This window comes from Bombus flavifrons, chromosome 1 (genome assembly GCF_040668555.2).
Source record: "Bombus flavifrons isolate JBK064 chromosome 1, iyBomFlav1_principal, whole genome shotgun sequence".
Classification (NCBI taxonomy): domain Eukaryota; kingdom Metazoa; phylum Arthropoda; class Insecta; order Hymenoptera; family Apidae; genus Bombus; species Bombus flavifrons.
This window is the reverse complement of record NC_138442.1, coordinates 21,519,453-21,546,894: the sequence shown is the minus strand read 5'-3', so window position 1 is coordinate 21,546,894 and position 27,442 is coordinate 21,519,453. Positions and strand designations below refer to the sequence as shown.

Sequence of the window (27,442 nt, the reverse complement as noted above, 5' to 3'; positions counted from 1 at the left end):
CAATACTGAATATTTCTCTCAATCATAGACAAGTCTCAAACAGTATAAAACGTTAACGTGTATTTGATACTGAACGGAATAATAAAACTATCTTCCTGTCGCACAGATTACATACATACAGTGAAATATATACATAAAAATATATATAGGACAAATGTAAGTGAACAGGCAGTGACAGTAGATATCAATGAAGTTCGATCGAATTATAAATAGCGTTAGAAATTCAAATTTCACTTATTGTACATCCTTATAGTACATGGGCTATTTGGTAAATAATGAAAATTAATATTTACATCTTTGTACAAACAAGCAACATTTAACGAAACTTGGTTGATCCCTTTTCCCACTACCAGTCCATTTATTTTTGTCGTCGACTGTAAGTACAGAGAAAAATGGACGTTGTATTAAGAGAAATGCTCAGGAACACGTGTCTCCGCGATAGCCAGTATTACGTATCATCTATCAAGCGAAACAACCTTCTGATTTATCAATCTTTCGTCTCATTTGTGGCAACAGATCGGCGTGTGGAAATCCTGGAAGAAGGAAGGTCTGGACATCAAGGACATCGTCTGGCCAGGAAAAACTCATACACCACCGCAAGGAGTGCCGGAGAAGTTTTATTTGAAAATAACCTTCTTGGAGGAACCGCCCTACATCAATCTCGCGCCTCCAGATCCTGTGACCGGAAAATGTCTGGTGGATCGTGGTGTTCACTGTCGAGTAGCCAAAGATTCCGACATGGATGAGTAAGTTCGCTTTCTTTTTGTCGTTGAAATCTTCGTCGGTCGATGAAGCCCGGATCTTTGCTCTCATGTACGCTAAACAGTTCGGAAAATACTGACACCCATGCGGGCATTATCAATTTTCTTCCCTTTAAACACCTCTGCGTGAAACTTAGGTTTGAAAGCTTTTATACACCGGACCTGACCCGTCGGTCAGTTTTTATTTTTGTTCGCTCTTTAGGGAGACAGGATGCAGTAGGGAGATAAGACGAAAAAGAAATATAGGGAGAAGTTTTATTTTCGTGTTATTTATGAGGATAGAGGGAGAAGAACGTTAAGGGTAGACAGCAGGGAAATATTAAGGTGAATATTCGTTGGAAATCTCGGGAAACGGAAATTTAAAAACTTGTTTTCTTGAATCATGAAAAATTAAAATTTAAGGAAGAAACAAGCTTAACGAATTTCAAAGAAGACGTCATCTTACTCGTGACATTGTTTAAATGATATTAATGATTTTGTTTAAAAATATCTTCGCCGATCAAATTTTCAATAATTAATCTCTAATTAAATTTTCCTCGAACTCAATTTTAATAGGTCAAACTTAGACTCTAAACAGCGATATCTTGTTCGAATCGTTCAAAAACTTTCAAATGTAATTTCATCAAGCATAATTTTCGATATATCCAAATACGCAAGGATTGCAGAAATTGTAATCTATAAATATCTCTTCTTCGAGATAATAAACGGCAATTTATCTAGGTTCCCAGAAGGTAAGCCCTTCGTTTAGATAATGCTCCCCGACGGACTCGTTTGCAACGTGTTAACGTCGTTAGTCGCTACATTTGAACTCGACGCTTTTTCCCTTGCACTCACGCAAGGGACTGCCTTCGCGAAGTCTCGCTTTAATTTTGCAAGGAATCCTGTTGGATCGAAATTATACTTGGGAAGACCTTCGCAAGGGGTCTAATATAGTTAAGTTTTCCGTTGAAGCACGAGAAACGTACGTTTGCAGTACTAGTGGATTATTTTTTAATTTTAGAACTGTGAGCTTTATAAAGAAGACAAATATTAGAAAATGTGTAAAAATACAGGCAGATATTATGAAACAGGAAGCTTACAGAAGGCGTATTAAAATTATAAAATGTTGAATCGAAATCGAAAAAGTAAATCAGCTTTGCCGCTTAATCTTCTTTTGAAAAACAATTTTTCATATTTTTGCGAAATATATTTGAACAAAATCCAACTTTTATTTACAGATATATTCGTTTATTAAAATAATTTTGATTATTTAATTAAATCAAGCAAAATTACAGACACCATCTTTTTTTAAATCATAAAATGGGAATTTATTTGAGATTAGAGTACTTAGGTACCTGTTAGAAAAACATCTAATACAGAACTAATTTAGCTATCTAATAACATAATTCTAGATAAATTAGACATTCGTAAAAACACTTCCATAAATACATGCCAATTAGAAACTAAAAAATCAACGACCATTAAAATATCCGATCGTATGTGAATCATGAACTTTGTAATTTTCTATGGAAAATAAGAGGCTGTACGACACTTAGAATCCACAGATTTCGTTGCACCTATGTTATACGACAACTTAAATGCATTCAGTAGTTACCACTAATCAATTTTCTGGAATTGCGACACTGTAACTGAGAGAGGTAAATAGAAACGGGAGACAAAGCGAGCGAGTTCAATTCGCAACTTCGCAGTTCATGTCGCGAAATCCACGAGGAAAATTCAATTTCGGCTGGCAGCTGTCCGGATCTCGCTATTATTCTTTCCATTCCTATCCTTTTCGAGGATTTCTTATCGCGAACGTCATTGTTTTTTCGCGTTCCGTTCCTCTGTATTAACGTTCCGCCAGCTCCGCTGAAATTTGTATCGTTTCTTGTTGCTGGAACGTTTATTTAAATGCAACGAATAACTCGATTAAGGTGAAACTCAGAAACGAATGAGAGGTTGCTACTTGTCACTCGGTTAGTACGTTTCTTTGTTTCTTCGTGAGAGAATGGGAAGTGAGAATTGCTTGGAAAAAGGCCTGAAGGGCGTGGAAATTTTAAATACTCTTTAGTTATATCACTGATTTGCTGGAACAATGACGCGGTTGAGAAAAGTAAATTTCTTTTAAAATTAATGAAATTCGTCGGTAATTTTCAAGAACTCTATAAATTGTTTAGGAGTTTTTAAACAGATTAAAAAGGACGGTAAAACTTTTCCCTATATGTGTTCTAAATATATTGTACGAGTCCGTCATTTGTCACATTGGTTAACTGCACAGAATAAAAAGTAAAGAAAATTAATGAGATTGTATACGATACAGCGTTGATACGATAAGCATCTAAAATTTGGAAAATCTCAGAAAGTGGGACGAGCGCTTTGACCTATTGGCTCACATACATGTTATTCATGTGTAATTGGAAACTTACAAATTACTCCATTAAATCGTACCAAACGTTACAACAGGACTATATGAATTCTTATTCACATTCACGTTCATAGAAAATTTGAAAGCGCAAAATTGCATAAAATATACCTGATGTGAAAAAATATATAAAATCATAGTGTAGTGCTTTGTATAGTGGTTGGTATGTAAAACAATTTTTTATCGAGGTTTTATTTTCTCAAATATATTGTCGTAAACGTGAATATACATAAAAATCCACAGTCTAATTACGACAGATATTCAAAAAGTTCATCGTGCTTCAGTCCCGAATTTTCCATCCCCATATTCCCTAATTATGTCAATTTGCATAAATTTGTATGTGACACATTTTCACAACCAGAGCTTTTATAAAACGCGATCAAAATCCACGAAATTACAAAATATGTCGAACGTACCGGAAAATGCGTTTTGCAGGAAAGTTTCGATGCTTCGAGGACAATGTAGGCAAAGGCATTAAAAGCAATTCGATTAGTAAGGTCGTGATCGCGAATAATGAATCGATTTCGACGACTACATCGCGTGGAATAACTCGAAAATTGTTGAACCGTAAACACGAACTTCAAGAATGACGCACGACTAACTCGACAGTAACCAGTTGACAACGGAACGGTTTCAGAAATTGAAATTCCTCTCGCGGAGGAATGCGATCGACGCGTGCGTGAGACCGAAACGAAATTCATGACATGGATTAAACGCGAATCAATTTTCCACGCCAATTGATCGAACGTGCACGTTAAGCTACAACGTGTGTCATGTAAGAAGTTGCTTGCGAAAAATAACTTCGATTCGAATATCGCATTACTTGCACTATTTCTCAATTGTGGTTCGTACATTTTTCTCACGGAGCTTTCGATAAACTTCAGCAAGAGTACATCCACTTTACGAATTTCAAGGTTATATTTCATTTTATTCAATATTTTATTCAGGAATTTTATTATCTTTGTCAGTATATTAACAGTTTGATAAATGTCCTCTGTTGCTTGTCGCAACACAAACTCGTCCTTTCATAGATATTAGAATTTATAACTTATATTGAATTTTTCTTGAGAATCGTCTACATTTAAATGATGAAAACGACCCTTAAGGTTAGGGTCGGAAACACATTTTCCGGGATATTTTGCAAAGTATAACTGTCTCCATTTGTTTAAACAACATGTTAAAATTATGAATTTTTATGAATTATTCTGATAAATTTTTCCTGCAAAGTACGCCGCTTTTAATTATAAATACGTTTATGTAGCTTACACAACCACATTCAAAATAACAGAGCGAATGTTTTTCAAGTATATCTATTTATTCTTAAGAAACATTCTTCGCATATTAAATTCTTTTCAAAGATTCTTTTCGTCATCTAAGAATGTCAGATTCAAATGGTGTCAATTTGAAATCGCAAATAAATAAACAAACAAATAAATAACAGTAAATAATAGATAAACATAAACCTGATCATGATCGAGAGACCTGTGAGACTTCAGGGTCACGAAAGTTGACTGGCGCCAGCCAAGAGTCATGCGCGCGCCCAACGTCACCCCTGGGGTCGTTGAACATTCAACCACGAGGCGATGCCTAGCCGAGTTCCTCGACCTTCCACTCACGACAGATTCCTTGAATTAAGGATAACGCGAAGAGAATCTCTAGGTTCCAAGGTCGAATTAAACAAGTCCCCAACTTTAAAGTGACGCCAAGAAATTTAACGCGATCGACGTCATCGATTTCAAATTATAATTGTAAATATCTTTATGTTTTAGATGAAAATTTTCCTATGAATTTCTTTCTATAAAAACAGGAACGTCATGTAAAAATGAAGAATTATCGTTGGACAAGTAGTTCTTGTTTCTTTCTTTCTGAAATTGTAAACTTGAAACCAAAGAGATTTACTCAGTTACGAATTAACTCTGCAAGTATTCAATGCTCTGGATATAAATATTTTTAATACAAAACAAGTAATTTGCTGTAATAATACCTGTGTACTGATATTTACCATAGACAATATTCTATATATATTTTCACTTGTATAAAATCCCACTAAACGGACGAAGAATTCTATTTCGAGAATATTAGTAATTCATACTAATGAGATCTAAATGGTGAAATATATCAAAACCCTGAAGAAAATTAGTTTCTAAGTAGAAACACGCAGGCGTTCGATTAATTAATTTAAGTCAACGGAATACTTAAACCCGGTTCATTCCTTTGAACGAATTCCCTTTGAATTTTTTCCATCGAAAACTTTCCTTTCATAATTGCAAAAGGGAAACCGTCTACAAAGTTTTACTTTCTTTCATCGCCATACAATTTCGTCCTTGTCGACAAGTGTCACCTGGAAGATTGCGTTATTTCGCGGATAATTAGAAAGCGGAGGTTGAGGAAGTCCGTGGTTTGCGCGAGATTATTTCCCTGCACGGTGTAATTAAAAATTTCGATTGTCGGATAAAGTACAAGGTCGAAAAGAAAGCGGCCTAGTCGAGAGGAAGAAAAAAGGAATATCGCGAACCCGGTTGAATGCTCGCTCGTGGCCGAGTTAGCGATGGAATCGCTGTAATTGAAAGAGTCACGACAGAAGCGGCACGGGAAGGTTGAAAATTGCCCGAGCTGCGGTTATGATTGGTTCTGTTCGCTCGTATTTACTCGAAGCTCGTGCACTGGTCACAGAACGCTCACAGATATTTAAACGGCTTCCAAATAAAAACATCGTCCCACTCTGCCGAGTATCGATTCAAATCTAAATCTGTATCCTTAAATATTTGAATTCATCCGGGCAAATTTGCAATTTTCCACGATTTCCATTCGACTCGTTTACCGTATAAACGTGTTTTCTTTTCTTTTTATTTCTTTTTTTTGTAGGGGAGGGAGGGGAGGTATTCAAGGAAACGTTTCGGTTCAAAGGATCAAATTTAAATTTCTTCAACTTCTTGTTCACTTCTGCTATCACGTTTGCTCATGTTTGTGGAAGTTTAGAATCACTGCGTGTCATAAAACCTAACGATAACTGACACGTAAAACCTAAGAATTGGAAAATAAATTATGTAACGTAAAATTTAATTACGCTAGAAAGCACGTCAGATCTACGGGAATAAAAGAATATCGAATATACATATTGACATCTGTAGTAGTAATTTGAAATTAATAACAAAAATTACGAAGAAAGTTCAATGTGATGAGATCGTGGCAGAGATAAAGATCGTGACAATTTCCAAGCTTTTGGTCGATCATACGTATCTTCTAGGTAGGTGTATAATATTTACATTTCTGGAGTTTCTGGAATCCAAAAGCTCTTATAATTCATTAATTAAGAACTCATAAATGAAGCAGTACATAGGTTCATCAATCAATGAAACGAACAAAAGAAATTAAATAATGACACAAACCATAAATTTTGCACATCTGCCTCAAACTTTGCACGAAGTATTTCCATCGTCGCTTAATAAAACAACAAAATAGAATAAATTTTTCGATATTTTCTGGTATATTCATACAAGAAGGAAATACCCTCATGCTCAATTTCATTCAGAAGAAACTGGTCTTATGTTCTATTCCGAAAATGGATTTCGATATTAGGGGCTTGAGCAGCAAGGAGGAAACATTTTAGGTAACAGGGTCCTTTCCCAGGAGCGAAGCTTTTGGCATATTCGAAGTTCTTTCGGAGTAAGCGTAAACTCTCGTCCCTTGTTCGATCATTGGACGGCGTAACCGAGTCTCTAAAGGCAAAATCGATTCTTCTCTCTTTGGATTTCCTTAAAGTGGAACGTTTCCATGTTTGTAGAATCGTGTGCATAGAAAAGGAAAGAACGAAGATACTGCAAAACAAATCTAAGAAAAGAGATAAGGTTAATGGAGAAACAGCAAGTAGTACTGGAGTTTCCAACGACGAGAATCGGTTTATTTCGATGCCATTCGCCTTGAAAATGGTCTTCCTGCTCGACATCGATAGTTAGTCGCTGCGAGAGTAAAACGAGGACAAAACACCATTTTATACGAATCACTTTTATACAGATACAAAGGAATAATTAGACTTCCACGTGTCTCTATAGCAAATAAAATAGATGAAAATAGAACATTCTATTAACAAGTTTTTAATTTTTGCAAAATGTCATATTGTATTTGCTCACATTTTTCTGACAATGAAATTTGTCTTATTCCAGTGATTATAGAAATATAATAACGCGGATCACCGATGTCTACCGTGTCTGCAAACAACGTGTTTAATAAGAGACAATGTTTCAAATTAAATTTCGATTCACAGAAAGGTAGTTTAAATTCCTTAGAAAATAGATCTCTATCGCGATGAGAATTTCTTCCAACATCTGAAAGAGATTATTTTACTCGATCGCAATATTTTTTACCAGTTTATTAGGAAATAATTCGATAGAGGATAATAAATGTTATGACATAAATATCGAATTTGAAAAAATGGCCTCGTTGAATTTATTCATTTCGAAAAAACATCTACCCGCGAACCGATGTGTCTCTTTGAAAATATATCAATAGTAAGAATAGGAGGTTCAACTACACGCGAGGGTGGTTTTTAATCTACTCGAGCGACACGTTCCGTTTACGTTTGGTTTGCTCTTATATAAAAGAATTCAGCTGCATTGGCAGTCACACTTTCGCCAGATGAATCAGACGTCCCATGTATCATTGGGAACGAGGGATTCTAGAATTAAATCGAGCGGAGAAAGATACACGGGCGGGCTCATCATAGCCTTCGCTAGAGATAGAGGTCGAATTTAGGACACCAGGAGCGGTGAACTTGCGAGCGATGAAACGATATGAGATTTAACGTGGAACGTTACTCGAATTCCTTTTTCTTTTTTTGCCATTGTCTTTTAATTTCCGGTATAGCAGCTGAAATGTTCGCTCGAAACGCGATTTCAGTGGAAAATTTCAGAGGAGGGAAGAATTCATTTCTTGATGATGATTTCTTTTATTAAATTAGATAAATTGTGCGTAATCTTTGATGATATAAATAGAATATACTGGATGCAATAATAATACTGTAAATAAAAATTGTAAAGAAAATTTATATCTTAATTTGTATAGCGATAGAATTAATTCTGTCGATACTGAAAAATAATCTGTTGAATTTTTAATGTGACTTTTAATTTAAGAGAAGGCAACGAAAGTAAAATAAACTAAGCTAAAAGCTAGTGTCAGATACAAACAAACGAAAAACATGGATTCTGTGATTCGTGTAAGGAGAATAACAACGGCACGATACATCGAAATTTTTAATCGAACGAAATCGAAGCATGTGTCTGGCATATCCGCAGATTTCTTGAATATAAATTTTTCCTGGTAAACCAAGTTTTTAAGATTTCACGCTCAGTAACATTTTCCTCGGGTTCTCCGCAACATTTTGTATAAAACGCGCGCAGAGAGGGTAAAAGAACTACTTCAAAAGAACTACGTTACTCAAGCGGCCATTAAATTTCCGGCAAACGTGATCGCTTGAACGCCTTGTTTGGTCCTAACATATTAATGTGTAAGATCAGCGTGTACCCTGAAAGACTCGAAGTTTCTTTCGTACTACGTCAATAATATTTCTAGTTGATTCCGTGTTAGTAGTCTTGAATCACAGAAATGAAAATATATTTAGGACGTTGTAGTATGCAAAAAATCGTTTTCATCGATTTAGATAAATATCTTGAGTTCATAAGAGAACGGATAAAGTTACTACAAAGTGTTTACTCGAGTATTAGATGTTTTATAGTAACGTCGTAGCGTGAAGCGTACGATGCAATTGAAAATAATAGCTTCATGGAATGTTTTATTTATTATAACGCCGTTCACTAGGAATTTTTACTGTGAATTCCTTCGGCATAATTTCGTTTCACGCGTCTCCATTTTTTATGTACACACGTATACGTACATATATCATACTTTACGTCTCTTAGAAGAAATATAGAGTCGAAGAGAAACTTGTTTCGCTTACTGAATATTATAAAACTAGCGAACGGCACGAGACGAATTTTACGTTTAAAGAGATAGGTTCTTCCCTTGCGAATAACGCATACCTTTTGATTCATCTCTCCACTTTAGAGCTGAACGATATCGACAGACAACAAACATAGTACCATAGTAGAAACTGAACTCTTATTTCTATACTTTATGGATGAATCATAGTACACAGCGTAATACTCTTTATCGAGCCACAAACCAGCAACATTTTGTCCTTTCAATTCGAATTGCTCGTCTTCTCCCCTAATACTGCTAACAGATAGATAGATTGTTTCGCTTAACAGAGGACTCTCTTTCTCTTTGTAAAGCCATTCTCTTTCTATTATTCGATAATCGAAATTCTCTTTCTTGGTCAGTTTCATTATTACTATGATAAATGAATGGATAAATGAATTCTTGTAGCTTTCGATGTGTGACCTACGTACATTCGCTTTCTTTCTCGGCGTAATGGGTAATCGTTAAGGTCGGTAACGTTACAATCACGTTACGATAAAATGAAAAATTATACAGGGTGGTTGGTAACTGGTGGCACAAGCGGAAACGGGGTGATTCTACGCGAAAAAAGAAGTCGAAAATATAGAATAAAAATTTTTCGTTTGAGGCTTTGTTTTCGGGAAAATCGACTTTGAATTTTCGCTCGGTACGCGTGCGGTACGTTATAACGGATCTCACTGTAAATCGTTGTCTCGATGGAAAAATTAAAAGAAAATTAACAAAAATATTTTTATTCTATATTTTCGACTTCTTTTTTCGCGTAGAATCACCCCCTTTCAGCTTGTACCACCAGTTACCAACCACCCTGTATATATATGGACGGAGACGTTTATTCAATTAAATGACGAATACGAAAATAACTGGAAAGCTTCTTACAGCTAGCTCAAGCTTTTTATGACAACAATGCTGTGAAAAATGTACTATTTACGCTATGAGGTATCAAGATAAAGAATCTACTTACTGGCTCAAACTTAAAATCGAATTGACAATCAAAGTAACCAATAAGAAGCTGCTTAACACCGAATCAAAGTCAGTATTATTCATACTATGAGAAATACCTGACTGTATAGAATCGCACAACAGAGAAGTAAAGCTTCTGATATGCTGCACGTTGAAAAGAGAAAGACTCCGAGAGTACTCGGAGGAGGAATCATATTCGTTTTGCCTCGCTATATCGCAGCAGCATTATGAGCAAAACACGATCGCAACGAAGAAGGTCGCTATTACGTTAAGTATATCCGTAAACTGTCTCTGGTTTATATTTTTTATTTACGCATGGCTCTCTGTGGTTATATCGCTTCACGCATTTAAACATTACTGGAGAATTGTTTTTTAAAATGGTGAAGACCGCATCAGAATTCGTCCAGCGGTTCTCGAGGTTTGCCCAAACACACAGACACTTACCAGGAACTTTATTTTATTTATTTCCTCGTTAAATTTCTTACAAATGCATAAATGTCCATAATTTAGTAATCAAGAAAAACGACGAAGAAAAATTTCATTCAAACCAAATCGTACCACATTTCCGTCTATTTCATAATCTACACGGAAACCGCTATCGGAGGCCGATCATTAACGAATTTTCCAGCTCTTCAAACTACGATATATCATTTGTACGACATACGAAAGGTTTATTAATCGCTAATTATTATTAATTATCGTTAATCCGCGACTACTTTCATCTTCCGCTTGCTACATCCTTTCGCGCCGGAAAGGTCGGACGAATGGAAATACACCGATATTATCGTTCGGCATTACATCGATTTCCACAGCCACTGGTGGTCTCGTTTTAATCCTGGCCACGGTATTCTCATCGAGTTAATCCTCGAACTCGATTCGCGAAAACGCCAGCAAGAGGATTGCGCTCCGTTTACACGAAAATGCCGCTCGAATCTGCGGCGTTGTGCGATGGCCCTTCACAATTTCTAACTCATGGAAATTCATGTTATACCGAGCATTGCGGACACGTACGTTGTTGGAACGAATGCCATGAGTAAGAATCAGCACGTGTAGCGCGTTCTTTTCTATTTTTCAACATTTTCTTCTAGGAAAATTAAGAATCTGATATAATTCTACGGAGCGATCCTGCGTTCGATTCTTCAATCAGCTTATTCTGTTTTATCGCATTGCTTTCAAGCTTGTATTGATTTCAGTTACACGACGGATTATTTTGAGAGACTGGTTTAACAGATTCCTTGCTATCTGATTTCTTAGGGAAGGTATTCTTCTTACAATTAGTTGAATCGGTCATTTTTAAGTACTAGAGACAAATCTTTCTACGTCTAAAAACATATTCAAATATTAAATCTTGGAAAGCTATTACGAGTATAATTTCACCCCGTGGAAATTTCGTTTTCATATTATTGTTGAGAATTGTGGATCTTAAATGCGGAAATAAAAGTAAAGGCACACTAAGGTTACACTTAGAATTCATATTAAAATAGTTTTAGATTTATTTAATAAACGATTTCTAGGATCTTCGTCGATATACATTTGCACGCGTCTTGGCACTCCCTTTGTCTCAGCATCTTCCATACCACACTGCCAACGAAACAGTTACATTCATCTGTTTTTCGACGCGCTCACACATACCTCACGCATTCATATTCACGTACGTGTGCCACTACTACGCGGTCAATCTAGTCTAGCACACAAAATTATACATATCTCATTTTTATTTCATAATTATCATCCAATAAAAATACCATTCCAATGTTACTGTTTGCAACCGCTGCAAACAATAATTTTTCTATCTTTCATCTAGTGCGGAATAACGTTAAAACATCTAACTCTACTTATTTAACTTTACCAATTTTTTAATGTAAAAAAGGTGTGAATTGTTACCCATGATAGTCTTCAAGTATTAAAACTAATTATTTAAATCATCAAATCCATTTCTTACTGATTGGATGTTATTCCTTATCGTGTCAAACTAAAAGATCATCATACTGACTAATATAGACTATTCTTAATTGCTGAAATTTTTAATCTACACATAAATTCAAGCGATCCATACAGCCAGCAAGGAATTAATTAGAATTCAACCTTTAATGCATGTTTTATGCAAAACAGAAGAACTTGCCACCTGAGGAAAGGGATGAGACAAACTTTAGGAAGAGCTTCCCTTGACTCTCTAAATACGTAATTGAGCAGAGCTTAGCTAAGTGGGAGAATATCCTTCCATTCGAAGTAAGTGGAAAGGGAAAATTAGAAGTGTATTTGTTAATGAATGATATACATGAAAATGAATATCGTGGAAAGAATATCTACAGAGTATTTAATGCCATTGATCCTTTATTTCGACGATTCAGATGCTCAAACTTTATTTCTTTAATGCAAACAAGGAAGCTTCTGTAATTGAAGCCGTTCAATATTAATTAGGCAACGATTTACGAACTACTCGAAGATAAAAGACTTCAAAACGCCTTACTTGACGCTAATATCTACCGATACTAACTGGAGTTTATTTATCTTCGATCAAATTTTCAACATTCTGCTCGGTATCTTAAAGGTAAATTCTCACTCAGTCCTCAGTTAAGTGATCCAAGTATAATATCATTAATACTCAGCAAATCCCTGATTATTTCACGTCTTAAGCCAACAGCGTATAATAACGTAATTTTTGTCACTTATGCATGTACTAGTGAGAGCTTTTACACGCTTGTTCAATACCATTATATTTAAAAATATATAATATCTACATTTAAAATATATAATATTATCACAATATTTATAACATGATCATAATCGAGCAAACATAATATTTATGAAATTTTCAGTATAGGGACGAGATCTATAGTTGTGAATTACATAGTGATCACTGTTTATTTCAACGGCAAAAAATGATCTCGGTTGCGAAGCAGAAACGCAAAATTCTGAAATACAGAAATTAGAATAATTCCAGATTTTCATAACGATATTTCCGTAAAATTATAGAAGTATGTTAATTCAAATGTAAAACTATGCTCATTAATGTTCTGTATTAAATGTCTAGATTAACAACTAAAGTGCAAAAATATTTAAATTTAAGAGGGAAGAACGTGCAGAATTAATTAATAGTTGTATAAAGCGATATTAAGCGTGTTACAGGCGTTCGATAACGAGATGGTTACCAAAAAAGCAATTAATGGCAGGCGATTTTGTTTCGTCCTTTTAAGAGCCACAAGAGAGGCAGCAAGTGGACAAAGTAGTTTGCAATGATGGCCATAAGAAGGCTACGATGCGATGGCTGTTGGTCCCAGCTGCTAGAGACAAAACAAAGTTTCAGAGACACGTAAAACTCTTCCTCGGTTTTGACGTTGCTGTCCGATGAAATTTATGCTGATGTGCAGTAACTTTCCGAGTGGAAAGCGATCGAGAAGTAGCGACGGAACTCTCCAAACGTTCCCTTACAATTTAGTGACAAACGATCTTTCTTGATACATAAGCTTGTTTCTCTGACAGAGAACGTTTACAATGTGATTCTGCTAAAACTTTTGTTACGTAAAATAGAAATTTAGAAACTCATCAAATATTGTGGAAACATAATTAAACAAGTTTGTAACTTTATTGTTGTTTTCTAGTAATTTACTATTATAAATAACATATTATATCTTTGACAAAATTGATCAATGCGTTAATTCTGAAATTATATGTTTTCAAGTATGTGACCACAACTCAGCTTAGATTATTTAATTTGAGAATTTTACTCTATTTTAATTGTTACCGAGTGTTTTATAGAAACCATTAGTAAAATTAAGTGTCTAACAAAAAAACTCTAAAGCTTTTAAATCATCTAAAATTAATGATATATAACTCAAATCGTTTGCGTTGTAATCATTTATGAGTCAATGATCTAATTGAGGGTTAACATCCTGCTTCATCAACCATACATAATTTTCATGGGTTAGTTATAACACATGTGGTATTGAATTGAAGACACGTTACACCGAACGTTAAACAATACTCGTTCGTCGTACGCAAATGAGCAACGCGTGCGTAAACTCGCGTACGCATTGAATCATAATTAAGCCTCGCGTCAGCATGTGGACGCAGACTAAACAAACATCATTAAGGAAGTATAACGAGAAAAGATGTTTGCATCCTTCTAATTGTTCAGAAGAGCGTTCGCTAAGATGGTAAATTTTCAGTTTCAATGTACAGTCGTTGACTTTCGTCTTCCAAATTCCAACTCTAAACTTCCAACGATGAACTTGTAACTTCTAATTATTAGTTGTGTAAGCCCGTGTGTGCACGAAACTTCTAGATATTGACTTCCAATTCAAATTCAAACTTCCAACTCACAACTGTTACTTTCAATCGCTAACATTCAAATTCCAGGGAGTATTAGATTTTGTAGTATGTACGTTCGCTCACCATTTCGACTTATACATTTCGAGGATTGTTATTAAGATTTTACTTACGCTTTCTACAATTCCATCGAAGAAAGTACCATGATCCTATTAAATGATAACTCAGAAAATTTCCTATTTTATATTTATTTTTAATTTATTCTTAAACTAACCGATTACGAGAAATAAAACAAAGGTCATTATTGAATGTTTGAAGGGAAATTAAAACAATATAATCTCAATGCACTGCTATATTAAGGATAGAATTGTTGTCTCTGTGGTAAAATTGAAAGTATATTCAATATTGACCTTTTTGTAAATGGATAAGTAGTATAGAGGAATATTTGCTATTGCACATTCCATTGCTCATTCGTATCGCAACGTTCCTCCCTTTATCACTATAATTATTATAGCCAAGAATGAATTATCAACTATATCCATACTGTGTCTGCCTCGTTCAGATATATCTTTATAGTACTGTATCTATTGTAGCGTATGTACTACTGCAGCAAATAGTGCAGCATCGACTACCGATAATACCTGTGATTTTAATTCCATCAAATATTTGCTTACGTTTGGCATTATTCGTTACTAACACAAATTCTGATGCTTCCTATCCTCTTTGAAATAGCAAAGAGAATTACGCATAATGGAGCAAATTGTTTGATGTTTGCTTCGATGCAAGAGAAATCATCCGTTTACAGTACCTTACATTACGTTCAAATGCAGGTTTTGTGTGACATGTGAGCTGAGCATATTTTATAAATTCTCAAACGTACGTGCACCATGTTATATATTTAGATACGCGCTTCTTCTTGTTACGAAGAAAATAATATTCATAATCAAGGTGTACATATCTTGTACATATCAAACAAATGTTTGAATTGAGTAGTACTGCAATGAAATGGTACCTAAGTAATGATAACAAGTGATCTCATGATCATACAATATAATTATTTTGCCTATATAATAATGTTATGATAGCATTCTTCAGAATGGAATGTATTCAAATTCAGATAAAATTAATTTTGTTTATCTTGGAATATTAAACATACATAAATACATAATCTATAAAAATTTTTAATCCATTACAAAATGCTTTCTTTTGTTTTCCCGAAAAATTGCTTTAATTTCTTCAGACACCTGACATTCTTTTCAAATTTTTGTGAGCTTTTGTAAATTTTTTTTAAGCTACGAATGCAAATCTGCAATGAAATTGAAACGATCCTTTCTGTATATTAAATACATCTTTGACATTTCCCACCATTACCTTTTGAATTGAGAAACCCGTCCTTCGATATTCCTTTTCCATTGTACACGCATAAGGGATCCTTTATAGTTTCCTCCAGCCACATCCTGCCTCTACATTCCACTTGATCGACCACGAATCAGTTTTGTGGATATAACAGGAGCAGGTCACTTCCTGTTCCGGTTTATGTACTGTTTCCCCTTCTTGAACACTGCACAGCCCATTTTGAAGCCAGTTTTCATTCAATATCGAATCATACGAAATGGCATGGAAACTTACAATCTCTTCAATGTATCAGACTCGTGTAATGCAATGATGACGAAAAATGTTATGTAATACGACAATAATTTAAAAATCTCAAGAAATATTATATTATACGTATTATTAGACTGCGGATATTTATGCAAACTCGTGTTTTCGTAAATATAATTTCAAAAATGAAACTTATATCGACAAGTGTTTTATCTATTAAATATTGTATCAGACGTAGAGTACTTTGAATATTTTATATATTGCTGCATATAGCCTACATAATACATTCTGTGCATTTTTTATATCTTTTAATTTGTCGTAAATGCAGAAAAATCTGCAGCCTATCTATTATTAGATCGCGGATATTTATGCAAATTTAAATTTGCGATGAAAACAAATAAACAGATATTTAGAACTCACGTAGAAATTTATTTCTACCATTAATTACAATAAAAATATGTTGTATATTTTATGTCTTTCTGCATATTGTGTGCACCCTGTATACTTTTGCGCCTCTGATTTTCAGCGAATACATAAAAATCTGCAGTCTACTTACTTAACTCGATATTATCGATATTATGTTAGCCATAGAATTTGAATCTAGTACGCTTAAAATCTACGGTATTCTAAATGGCTCGATCATCTCGTGTCATGATTTGATGTCGAGCAAAACCGATCGGGTGTACTTAATGCGATTTTCACATTCCAAGCATAAATCCAGCTTTTCCTTTACTTTTCTTCTACGTGAGATTCACATCAAATACGTTGAGCAGTGGTTATTTCTGAGGACGCATATGAGATGAAGATCTTTCTATCTCCAGCGTGCACTTTCCCTTTTTATTCCCACTGATTCTCTTTTTTTTCTCTTTAACTTGACCCAGCCCATGGGATATTTTACTCGGCAAATGTATTTGAACCGGCAGTATAATTTTACGATAACATTTTACGACTTACGTATTCTGTCGAAGAAGATTCTTACGAATAAATCGTTTTATTAAATGGATTTATAAAATGATCTATTTTGTTGGTAATTTTATCTGCTATTCTATCCTTCGCCTTTTATTCGAACGTGGTTCGATAGAGATTCAAATTTTCGAGAAACAACGATGATCATGGACAATGTGGGACGATTTATTCTTGCATAAATTACCTATTTTAATACTGACCGCTATGAATGTTTAGCTTGATATACGAATATTAGAACGCAACAAAACCTAGTAATTTCAGGATTAACTTCGTCCCTCGTTATCAATAAATACGCTCGTATGGTATCAGGTCAATATTTCATAAAATAATGCAGTCACACGTATATATGTTTGCAGCTCCGATCCTGTAGCGTTGCATTGAATTTAATTAATCTAATTGCTGTTGGAACGTTGAAACAAAATTAGTGAAAATTCGCACAGTGATATAGATTATGATACAGAGAAACTTTCTCGTTTCGTTTGAAGTTAGAATTATTTAAAAAAATTGAAAGAAGGACAAAGGTGATCCTTCGCAGTAAACTCTATTTTATATGAAATAGATATTATGATATATTATAATTTATTAATAATTATATATTATATTAATTTAGATGTTCAAATATTAACTGCGACACTTCTAACAATTTATATAATAAATGTTTAAGGAAGATGAAAGGAATTTCTTTTTCAGTGGATCCTATTTTATGCAAATATCGTAATAGGATGTTGCAATGGCTTAAAGTTACTTCCACCCACTGAATTTCCATCTGCTAACAATTTCATATACAATTTTGCGGTTTACCACTGCCCATTGAATTATACAGTGAACGAACACGCTACCTTCAACTTCCAATTTCGAAACTCCCATCTACTTTTCCTAATTTCAAGCATCCCCCGTAATTTGCGACACACGGCACCTCCTATATCTTCATCAAGAGAACAACGAGCAAAAAGCGTCATTGTTTAGTACTCTGAAAAAATGTATGACTTTATTTCCAAAAGTAAATTTTCTCGTTGTCTCGTAAATGAAATTACGAACTTTAAACCAGGAACAATTTAGTAGATGTATTACGAAATCTTAGTTGATATTGAATGAATTCGCTTGTGCATTATGAGTCTCTTTATCAAATGCTAATTTATTTACAAAATAGGATACTTTAGTAACGATTACACATATTTTAACATAGTTATTTAAAAATAATTATTAGAAAAATTAGGGAAAAGATACATCCAGCTGCGTATATTATTCTAATCGAAGGATGTTACGGTATATGGTTCATAACTATTAACTACTAACTCAACATGATCGAAATGGGATAGTTGTTAAACGTTGAGTCAAGTTTACCTAAATAATACCGAGGTTTATTGAGCTCAGGTGAGCTCATGCTATCAGCTAAATCCTATTAAACCCTCTTAGATTCTAAGTAGATATTCCTAGGCACCATCAAACATTATCCGATTTCTCAAGATATTGGACTTCTACAAATCCGCTAAATCTGTCCAAGTATTTCTAAATCTTCGAACGAGTCGGCGAAGCAGGCTCACACTTTAACAACTCTGTCTTAATTTCAATTTTTATGAGCCGTTTAAATCTATGTCTGGAGAATAACAATTCTTGCATAGATGTGATAAATTTTTAATAAATCAATTTCGTATTCTTCGCTATTTTCTTTCTAATATTGCAAAAAATTAATCACCTAACGTTTTTTCAAGTATATTTGATAGCCATTATAAGATCAATTATGTAGAATATTAGATTAAGACATTTTGCACATTTTTGTAATTCTATCTAATTTTTTAACACGTATTAGAAGTGATTCTATTTTTTAAATTGCTCGATAATGTTACTAATTTCCGATAATCTAAATTTTCTTAAATCGTGTTTTCGTAATTTTGATCGAACCTTCGAGAATATCTTAGAATTATACTTTTACTAACTCACGCTGAATCTTGAAACTTTTCTACGTGTAAACAAGTTACTGATGTTTTCTAAAGTAAATTAGGCTAATTGTACTCTGAATGTTGTTTGAAACACTAAAGTTATGCCTGTTTCGGTGGTTAGTTTTTACTGGACAACTATGTTGCTGTTTCGATCACACGCACCATGGATTCCTAGGGTTTCAATAGTTCGAACGGCGTCTGTCAAAGTTCTTCTGATTCCTGGTTAATTCGAACGAACTTCATCGATGTCAATCCAGGATGTCGGGTCACGTTTCAGGCGGGTAACCAGATTTTAAGTTCCGCCAAGTCCATCAAGGCTTTAACAGAGTTATGTAGAATTTCAGACGATACTGAGATCTTTTTGTGACTTCAGCTACTTTTCAGTTAAATATAAAAGAAGATTAAATTTCATTAACTTTAAACTCCTGTGTTTTGTTACGTTATTACAAATGAACACAATTATCGTTATATCCTTCTCGATGTGTGATATATTTTACTTCTTAAAATATAACAAAATTCTAATATCGTAACAACTTTCCAATACATTTTTTATTCGTTGAGGAATACTATAATTTCTCTTAACGTGATTCGATATTTAATGTGCCAGAATTTCCACTCGAGTTTCTTAAATGTACGATATTTTTCTCGCATACTGAAAATAGCGAAAATTAATAAATATAAAGAAAATAGTGAAAACTAACCTCTGCTATTATATTCAACAGAGAAAATCGCCCATACTTTTACAAGCTCAAAAAATGACTAACGATTATACCAATTAATGGAGGTAGTATTCTTTGTAAATTCATATAAGGATCATTTAGACTTAACTAGTCCTGCTAGTATAAAATCTAAGGAATGATACAATTACGATAAAAATAACGTAATTATAGTAATGTTGTTATGCTTTTACCTAGAATTCTAGTAAACACTAGAAACAGTATATTACACAAAACTTGTATTCAGAATTTTTATTTGATCTAAACGACTTACTAGCTACTTTGAAAAGGCGATTCATTTAGTTCACAATTCCTCGTAAAACGTTATGGCAGGGAGTATTAGAAAGAGCTTAGTAGGCCAGATAGCTCCCTGGTAAAACGTACAATGATGATAGAATCTCTTTGTCTCTCAAGTGGAAAGGATATGGCAGAATGCCAACAAAAAAGGAAAGATAATTGCTTCTTCTATGTGGCGCGGTTAAAACGAAGGGTGTGCCAAAACGAGTAGTCGAATATAGAGTTAAAAAGAAGAAGAATAGCTGAGAATGCGAGAATCGTATTATTATCAACCTTTCAAACTCTAAAAGAAAGGGAAGAACAAAAATTACGTTTAACGCTCTGTGATTGCCACTTTAGATAAGATTAAATTCGTGTTAAATGGATTACGCTTTTCGCTATAGAAGTTTCACCAGACCATAAAAAAAAAAAGAAGAAAAAAGAGAAAAATAATTCGAAGGAGAAATTTTGCCTCTCTGTAATTTATTTCACGCTGTTCTTCCATTTTTACCGGAACTTGGGCTCGAAGAGAGAACTTCAAACTCGAACGACGTTTTAGCATTTCTTCGACTTCTTCCGTTCTATTCATCAGGCTGAGAACTATGTGGGAGGTTCAACTTGATGAATCTGAATCGCATTTTCGGAACATCCCAGCAATAAAATTTCCATTTAAAAACTTTAAACTTCTTTAACGTGGCTCTTTAACGCGAGCGAGCTCGAGTGAATAGAAAAATTTACCAGTTGATACGGTGCTTATGCCGAGAACTTTTCGTCGGAGATTCTTCTTAACATCTCTTTACAGTTAAAAATAAACAGTCAAATACGTGGGCAATACGTTGTCTTTTTAACGCATTTTAGTCTTTTTCAATATTCTATACTGTTTAGAAGTGTATTGTATATTTTTAGAAATTAGAGATTGGTATATTAGAGGAATAGAAGACAGGAAGCTTCTATATAGAGCACGTTATTTATCAATAGAATTCATATTTTTAAACACGAGCAAATTATAGGTTTTCAAATCATGTTCTATTAGGTTCCAACTGAAGATGAATGAGATACTGCAAGAAGTGTAGCGCGACCTTCAAACATGCTATTAATTAAATATCCTTTAGTAGAACATTCTAATAGAATTTGCCCAGTATACATAAAATATATATCATAAATATTGACTTTAATACGCTACTCAATTAAAGTGAGAATAATTAAACATGTGTTTGATATGTTAACGAAGAAAAACGAATCAGGCTAACGTGTAAATTGCGAGTCATTTATTCGTTCAGCAATGTTCTGTTACTGTCTTGTAACAAATTGATATAGTTTTATTGAACATATATTTATTAATTATATATTATTAAAAGAAAACATAATTATGTTCACCTCCATTAATTCGATAATTTATCACCATAAGTATGTGATACATACGTAAGGTACAAAGCATTCCATTCGAAAAATGAAGATGACCTTGAAAATTCTAAATTTATTTCATTCAATGATGTTTCATGTATCAGAAATAGTGTATTGTGTAGTGTAGTGTGAAAGTGATGTAAAAAATTTCAAACCTACCATTATTTACATTTCTTTCATTTACTATTAACAATAGCCCCTTCGTAATTATAAAAGTTCCATCATATTTTCGCATTACGTTACCTTTAGGACACAACTATTTGTAACACTCCACAGAATTCACCTTCTATCAACTGTGAATTGCAAACCTCAAAAGAACGCGTTGCCCGTAAGAATTAACCACTTAACCTACAACTACGTTCATAGCCCGTAGTACGATGATCGGGCCAAATATAATAAATATACAGGGTGGTTGGTAACTGGTGGTACAAGCGGAAAGGGGGTGATTCTACGCGAAAAAAGAGGTCGAAAATATAGAATAAAAATTTTTCGTTCGAGGCTTTGTTTTCGAGAAAATCGATTTTGAATTTTCGCTCGGTACGCGTGTGGTACGTTATAACGGATTTCACTGTAGATCGTTGTCTCGATGGAAAAATTAAAAAAAAAACAATGTTTATTCTATATTTTCGACTTCTTTTTTCGCGTAGAATTACCCCGTTTCCGCTTGTGCCACCAGTTACCAACCACCCTATATAATAGCTTGTTTACGTTTTCGGCCCAAAATTCTCGAACGTAAATCGTAGGTTAAGGGGTTAAGTACGCGAACGTGAACAGTAAGAATCTATGATTTTCTAGTGGTTCTAACGACAGCACGTAGCTAACTGCGTTTTCGAAAGGTACCAATTCACTTCGAACGTCGTCGAAAGTTTAACAACCCCTTAAGAATGCCATAAACTTTTAAGGGCGCGAACGAAGCTACACGGGCTGGTGCATAAGGGATTCGACGTATGGACGTTTACGTATAAACTTCCACTTCTACCAGGCTTTAACTGCTGTCAGTACGCCTAACGTACACGCGTTCATATACATTTGCGTTACGTAAGATTTTACGACCGGTGGGCCAAGAAAGTCGCGAGATATAACCGAACGTTACTGGATATCTTGTAGTTCGGAGGAAATCGATGTTTCTGTGGTAGTTCTCATCCTTAGTTAGTAGATATACATAGGTACATGCATCACGAAACTGTAAAATAAATGCAAGGTTATTATCGTGAGAATGGCCATAGAGAATAACAATACTGCTGGGTCTGCTGACTTTGCTGTCGAAATTTACTGCAGTTATTCGTTCGTGCAGGGAAACCATGTTAATCGAGGTGAATATTATATCATCAAGGAACTTAATTGATAAAATAAACTGGAGCAATTAGTATGTCCAGTATGGCTCTTGTACTTTCGCTATTCAAGATATTTCAAATCTCATTAACTGTAAAAAGGTTAAATGATTAAAATGCAAAGACTGAAATGATTAAAATGGCACTATTTAATTCTACAGCTTTTTACTAATATCTTAACGTCACCGATATTGGTTTTAAAGCTAAGAATTATTATACGAAAATTTGAACGATCACGTTATTTTTGTTAAATCTAATATCATTTCCACTATTGTTTCACTTTATTGTCTAATTATCTCTTCTCTTGAATACTTCGAAACAAAATTTATACAATCTTGCCGTATCTTACGTGAATCGGTTTCAGTGTTGCATGAAAGTAATAATTAATTATGTCTGTCAGGATATTTGCTTTCAGTATCTTCCATAACATGATATTGTATGCTCGAAATTGAGAATATCACACGAGACAAGATCGGTTCGAAAAGTTCTTTGCATACACGATATTCCCTTTAGATTTTCATAAAATAATATCGTCGCAAGCTCTTCGCTATTTGGTATGCTGTTTTTATTGCGCAACGTTCAAAGTAAGATACTTCTACAATCTTCTTGCTGACTAAATCTTATCATGTAAAGGTACTCGAAAGTACGACACAACGATGGAAGAACATCGCGACTTCTCAGTTTTATATCCCACGAAATATTTATCTTAATAAACTGTACAAAGTACACTTGCCTCGATAGATTTCAGAAATTTTTTCTGACAAATTCTAAGCAAACTGTTCATTGCAATTCTAATTATTTAATAACAAAGACCAACACGAATACCATTATGATACACATCGTGTACTTGAAGGGTTTAATAAACTTCTCTCGACAATCCAATGGACTAAAAAGTCTTTGTTACGTGCAAGTAAACGATTCGTAGCGACTCTAATCATTTAATAACAAAAACCGACCCCCAGATACCATTACAATGCTGATATTATACACTTTGTGCGTATATGCCTAATATTACTTGTTTACGCGTCTCGCAAAACACGAGTCACGGATCTCCGTTCAGACTGGTTGACACAAGGGCAAACTATGTTCAGTCCCAGTTATTGCAGCATCCTACAAGCTGTACCCTCGTCAGTCCGGTTAAATTCCTGCATAATACTCCCGGAGGCATGCGTTGCTTCTTCGTTTGTCTAACGCGTCTATCATTAATGTCCATTTGCTGGCAAATTTATTCGACAATTACGACCATTATGCCGACGCGATTAAGATACATTCACGTCCCACGGACGTCTTACGATTAACGACCATCGCCTAACGATCGATGCGTCCCTGTTTCATGCGTTAGCTACTGGCTATTGAGATTTTCTATCGGACGTTTAAATGACGTTCGTAAATTGGAAATTTTGATGGACGCGATATTGACGTTCGTTTTGTGAGGAAAACTTGAAATGATAGACAGCCGATAATGATTGCTACCGTGATCGGGTTAATCGTCTGTAAGGGCGAGGAAGTTTAGTCATCGCGCAATGTTTCAGGAATATCGGTGAAAACGTGGTCTCTTAAATCTATTGTTTGATTTCGTAACTAACTTACTTAAGAATATGGAAAATATTCGTTTCTCAATTTTTAGTAGAACGTTCTATAACCGATCATTTTTCTTCCTATCTTTCGAAAGCATAGATGGGATATTTTTTTCGTAAAAAATGAAACTAGAGGTTTTATTTCTAAAAAAAAAGTGAATTTTTGTTTAGGTAATTTAAGAAACGTTCGTAAAGATAATACAAGCGAGAAGAGAAATAGAAAAATTCAGATTATTCTGTACTGTTCGCTTTGTTTTTTCCACTGTAAGTTAGTTCTAATTTCTCCGTATTTCGTACCAGAGATTCAATAATTGTTTTCCGAATGCTGCCGCCTAAAATATAGGTACAGCTTGCAGTCGATTGGCCAAACAATGCGTATTCCATAGAACACGTAAAACGAGTGTTATTCACCAGCTGCGGAAACAATACACGAAGAGCATCGGGTTTGTCACGTGCAGATGTGACCAGGGTAAACCATCCGACTCGTATTCAGCCAGATTGCACGACTTAGCCAGAAGCGACGTTAATCCGGTTGTTTCGTGGTAGAAACAGAGATTGAGAAATTTCAGGAACGTTATGAAACTTCTGTAAAGTCATCTTACGCTACATTAACGTCTTCCCTTATTCTCATACTCGATTTTCTCGAATTTGGAATTATTAACCGAATCTCCGTTTAACCTGTTTCCCAAATTTAATTCCTCGATCGTTAGCGCAAAAGTTCTTCTTTGATTATTTTACCAATAGATAAACAATGGAAAGATACGAAAATAACGAAATACATTCATTTTACTTGTAATTCTACGTATATAAGTATGTAAGCATAGTTATTCTTAATAACAATACGAAACAGTTCTATTAAACTCTTTGTTAATGGCATTGGAAAAATACTTGGAATTTTTAATATGATAGCTGCAGCTTACATTTAAATCAAATATTATCTTTTTTTAATAATACCTATACATGTAAACTACACATTACAGCAGCGCTGTACCTCGAAGAAGACATCGAACAGGACAAAACTCTATATGTCTTCTATTTCTATTATTTTTATATCCGGTATTTATCATTAAAATGACCTCCATTAGTTACGACGCATTCCGTGTAACTACAAATTTAATATAGCTATATTTTATATTTTATAATGTAATATCGTAGAATAGCTTTGATTGGAGATCGGCTGAAATTAGAAAACACCGTGTACGTCGTCTTTTTGTGGTTTGTTTACATCCAAGAGCGCCTAGTAACAGTGACGCGAGAAAAGATAAGCAGCGTCAAAACAGAAGTACGGTTTCATATTTCAAGGAGTGGCAATCGAGAGGCCAGTGTATGTGAGCCGAAAAGTGTGTGTGTGTGTGTGTGAGAGGACGAGAGCAAGAGCGAGCACGACCGAGCAGGAATGCATTGGCGGGGGTCAGAGTTGATCGAGACGTCGAAGCATAGAGTCGTTAGAATTGAGTTGCGAGTGTTGTCGAGTGTTAGAGTTGCTAGTGAGAGAGAGAGAGAGAGAGAGTTACCAAATAGTTGTCAAGTTATTTCATGTAAATACGAGCGTTGCATTTAGTTTTTCTGTTAATCAAACATCGTTTTTCTGTCTAACTAATATCTGTATTTTCAATCCATTATTAATAAATTATAATTAATGGGACAAAATTACACCTTTAATATATTCCGATATTACAATAATATCACAAGAAACTCCATAAGAAGAATCTAAGAATGTCAAAAGAAACTATAGTATCCAGTTTCTCTTTCTCTCTCTTTTTCTCGCTATCTCTTAAAATAAATATTATATCTTTCATTTAAATCGCTCTGATCAATAGAGTCTTTCGTCGTCTTGAAAACGAAAAACGAACTGTCAGAAAATAATTACAACGTAAGTCATTCCATCCATTAATCACGACAACCTAATACGAAAAACTGATCTCCTCTTTGTCATTCTACCTCAAGATTCTGGACAAAATATTTTATCATGGGGATGATCGAAGAACGATCGTTCCAACGTCCATGAAAGGGTAGAGAAATAAAACATGGCTGCGAGCAAGTGAACGACGATGTTACTGGTGTACGCCGTTTTTCAGGATGGACGTTCAAGCGGCACAGAAGAATGAGAGCTTTTATCAGTGCTGCAGCGGATTCTGCATCGACCTGCTTCAAAAGTTCTCCGAGGAAATCGGCTTCACTTATGAGCTCGTTAGAGTCGAAGATGGGAAATGGGGCACGCTAGAGGTTGGTTATAACGAATTTTATCCAGCTAACAATTATTATTGAGCATTTCCGATAAAATGGATCCTCGCGATACTTATAGGATATATGAAAAAGTATAAAAGATATTTTTAGATACAGAGGAGATAGAAAATATAAAATAATATGAGTATATAGACATATATATGTTTATGGAAAATTATTAATTATAAATAGGTTCTTGCGAGCGTGAGAACTGTAAATTATTTACAGATATTCTACTGAAGATATAAGAAATTGAAATACAAATAGGATATTTTCTAAGATTGCATAGAACGTTAATAGTTAAGTAAAATAATAGACTTATTGTTTCGTAATAAACTGGATTTAATCAAAACGATTAGACATATGGACGGTGAGAAAACCAATTTTTTACTTCACAATTAAATATCGTTTTATCCCACTTGAATAAAGTTTGATATTTATTTTATTTATACAACGACTTTCATATAACTCGTATACGTTCCAAATATTTGTATACGTGTTCCAATATCCCTCAAATCTATATATAACCTTCCACAGTCCATTCATGTTCAGTTAATTTAGAAATTTTACAAAATACACGTACCATACAAGCGATATTCAAAATATACACGACGTGAAATGTACATTTAACATTTTTCAACTTAACAGCTTTCAAGGACGAAAGGAACGTTCGATTAGCCCCAACGCGACATTCCGCTTTAGATCTCTGTGCGTTCGATTAGGAAATTAATTTTCTAATGAAAAGTGCTTTTGTCGAAGATCCAGATAAGATTTAATAGATCAGTGTCTATCAGTCAATTATGAAATCTTAATCCCAATGAATAGCAAGGAATTAGTTTCAATAATAGTGGAAGTAGTAAGTGGAACGTCTTTAAAGTTGGACCGGATTAATACAGCGTATCTCGTTTAATCCGAGCGTTCAGGATTTAATACTTGACGACAGTATCGATGGAACGACTGTATAGATTAATTTCGCGCGTAATTCCAACTCTGTTCATTAATCCAGAATCTGCAACGAGCACGAAACAATTGAGATGTAT

General features: G+C 34.4%; 1 protein-coding gene across 13 annotated transcripts in view; it reads left to right on the top strand.

Moving 5' to 3' along the window:
- Nmdar2 (glutamate ionotropic receptor NMDA type subunit 2) overlaps positions 1-27,442 on the top strand; it is a 193,770-nt gene that overhangs the window by 143,391 nt on the left and 22,937 nt on the right. For all 13 annotated transcript variants that reach the window (XR_011173531.1, XM_069116416.1, XM_069116449.1 and 10 more), the window contains exons 7-8: positions 517-746; positions 26,255-26,402. Coding sequence is in view for 12 of the 13 variants with exons in the window: in XM_069116416.1 (XP_068972517.1) it covers positions 517-746; positions 26,255-26,402 (378 nt within the window). In the remaining variant the exon portion in view is untranslated. The remainder of the gene's footprint in view (positions 1-516; positions 747-26,254; positions 26,403-27,442) is intronic.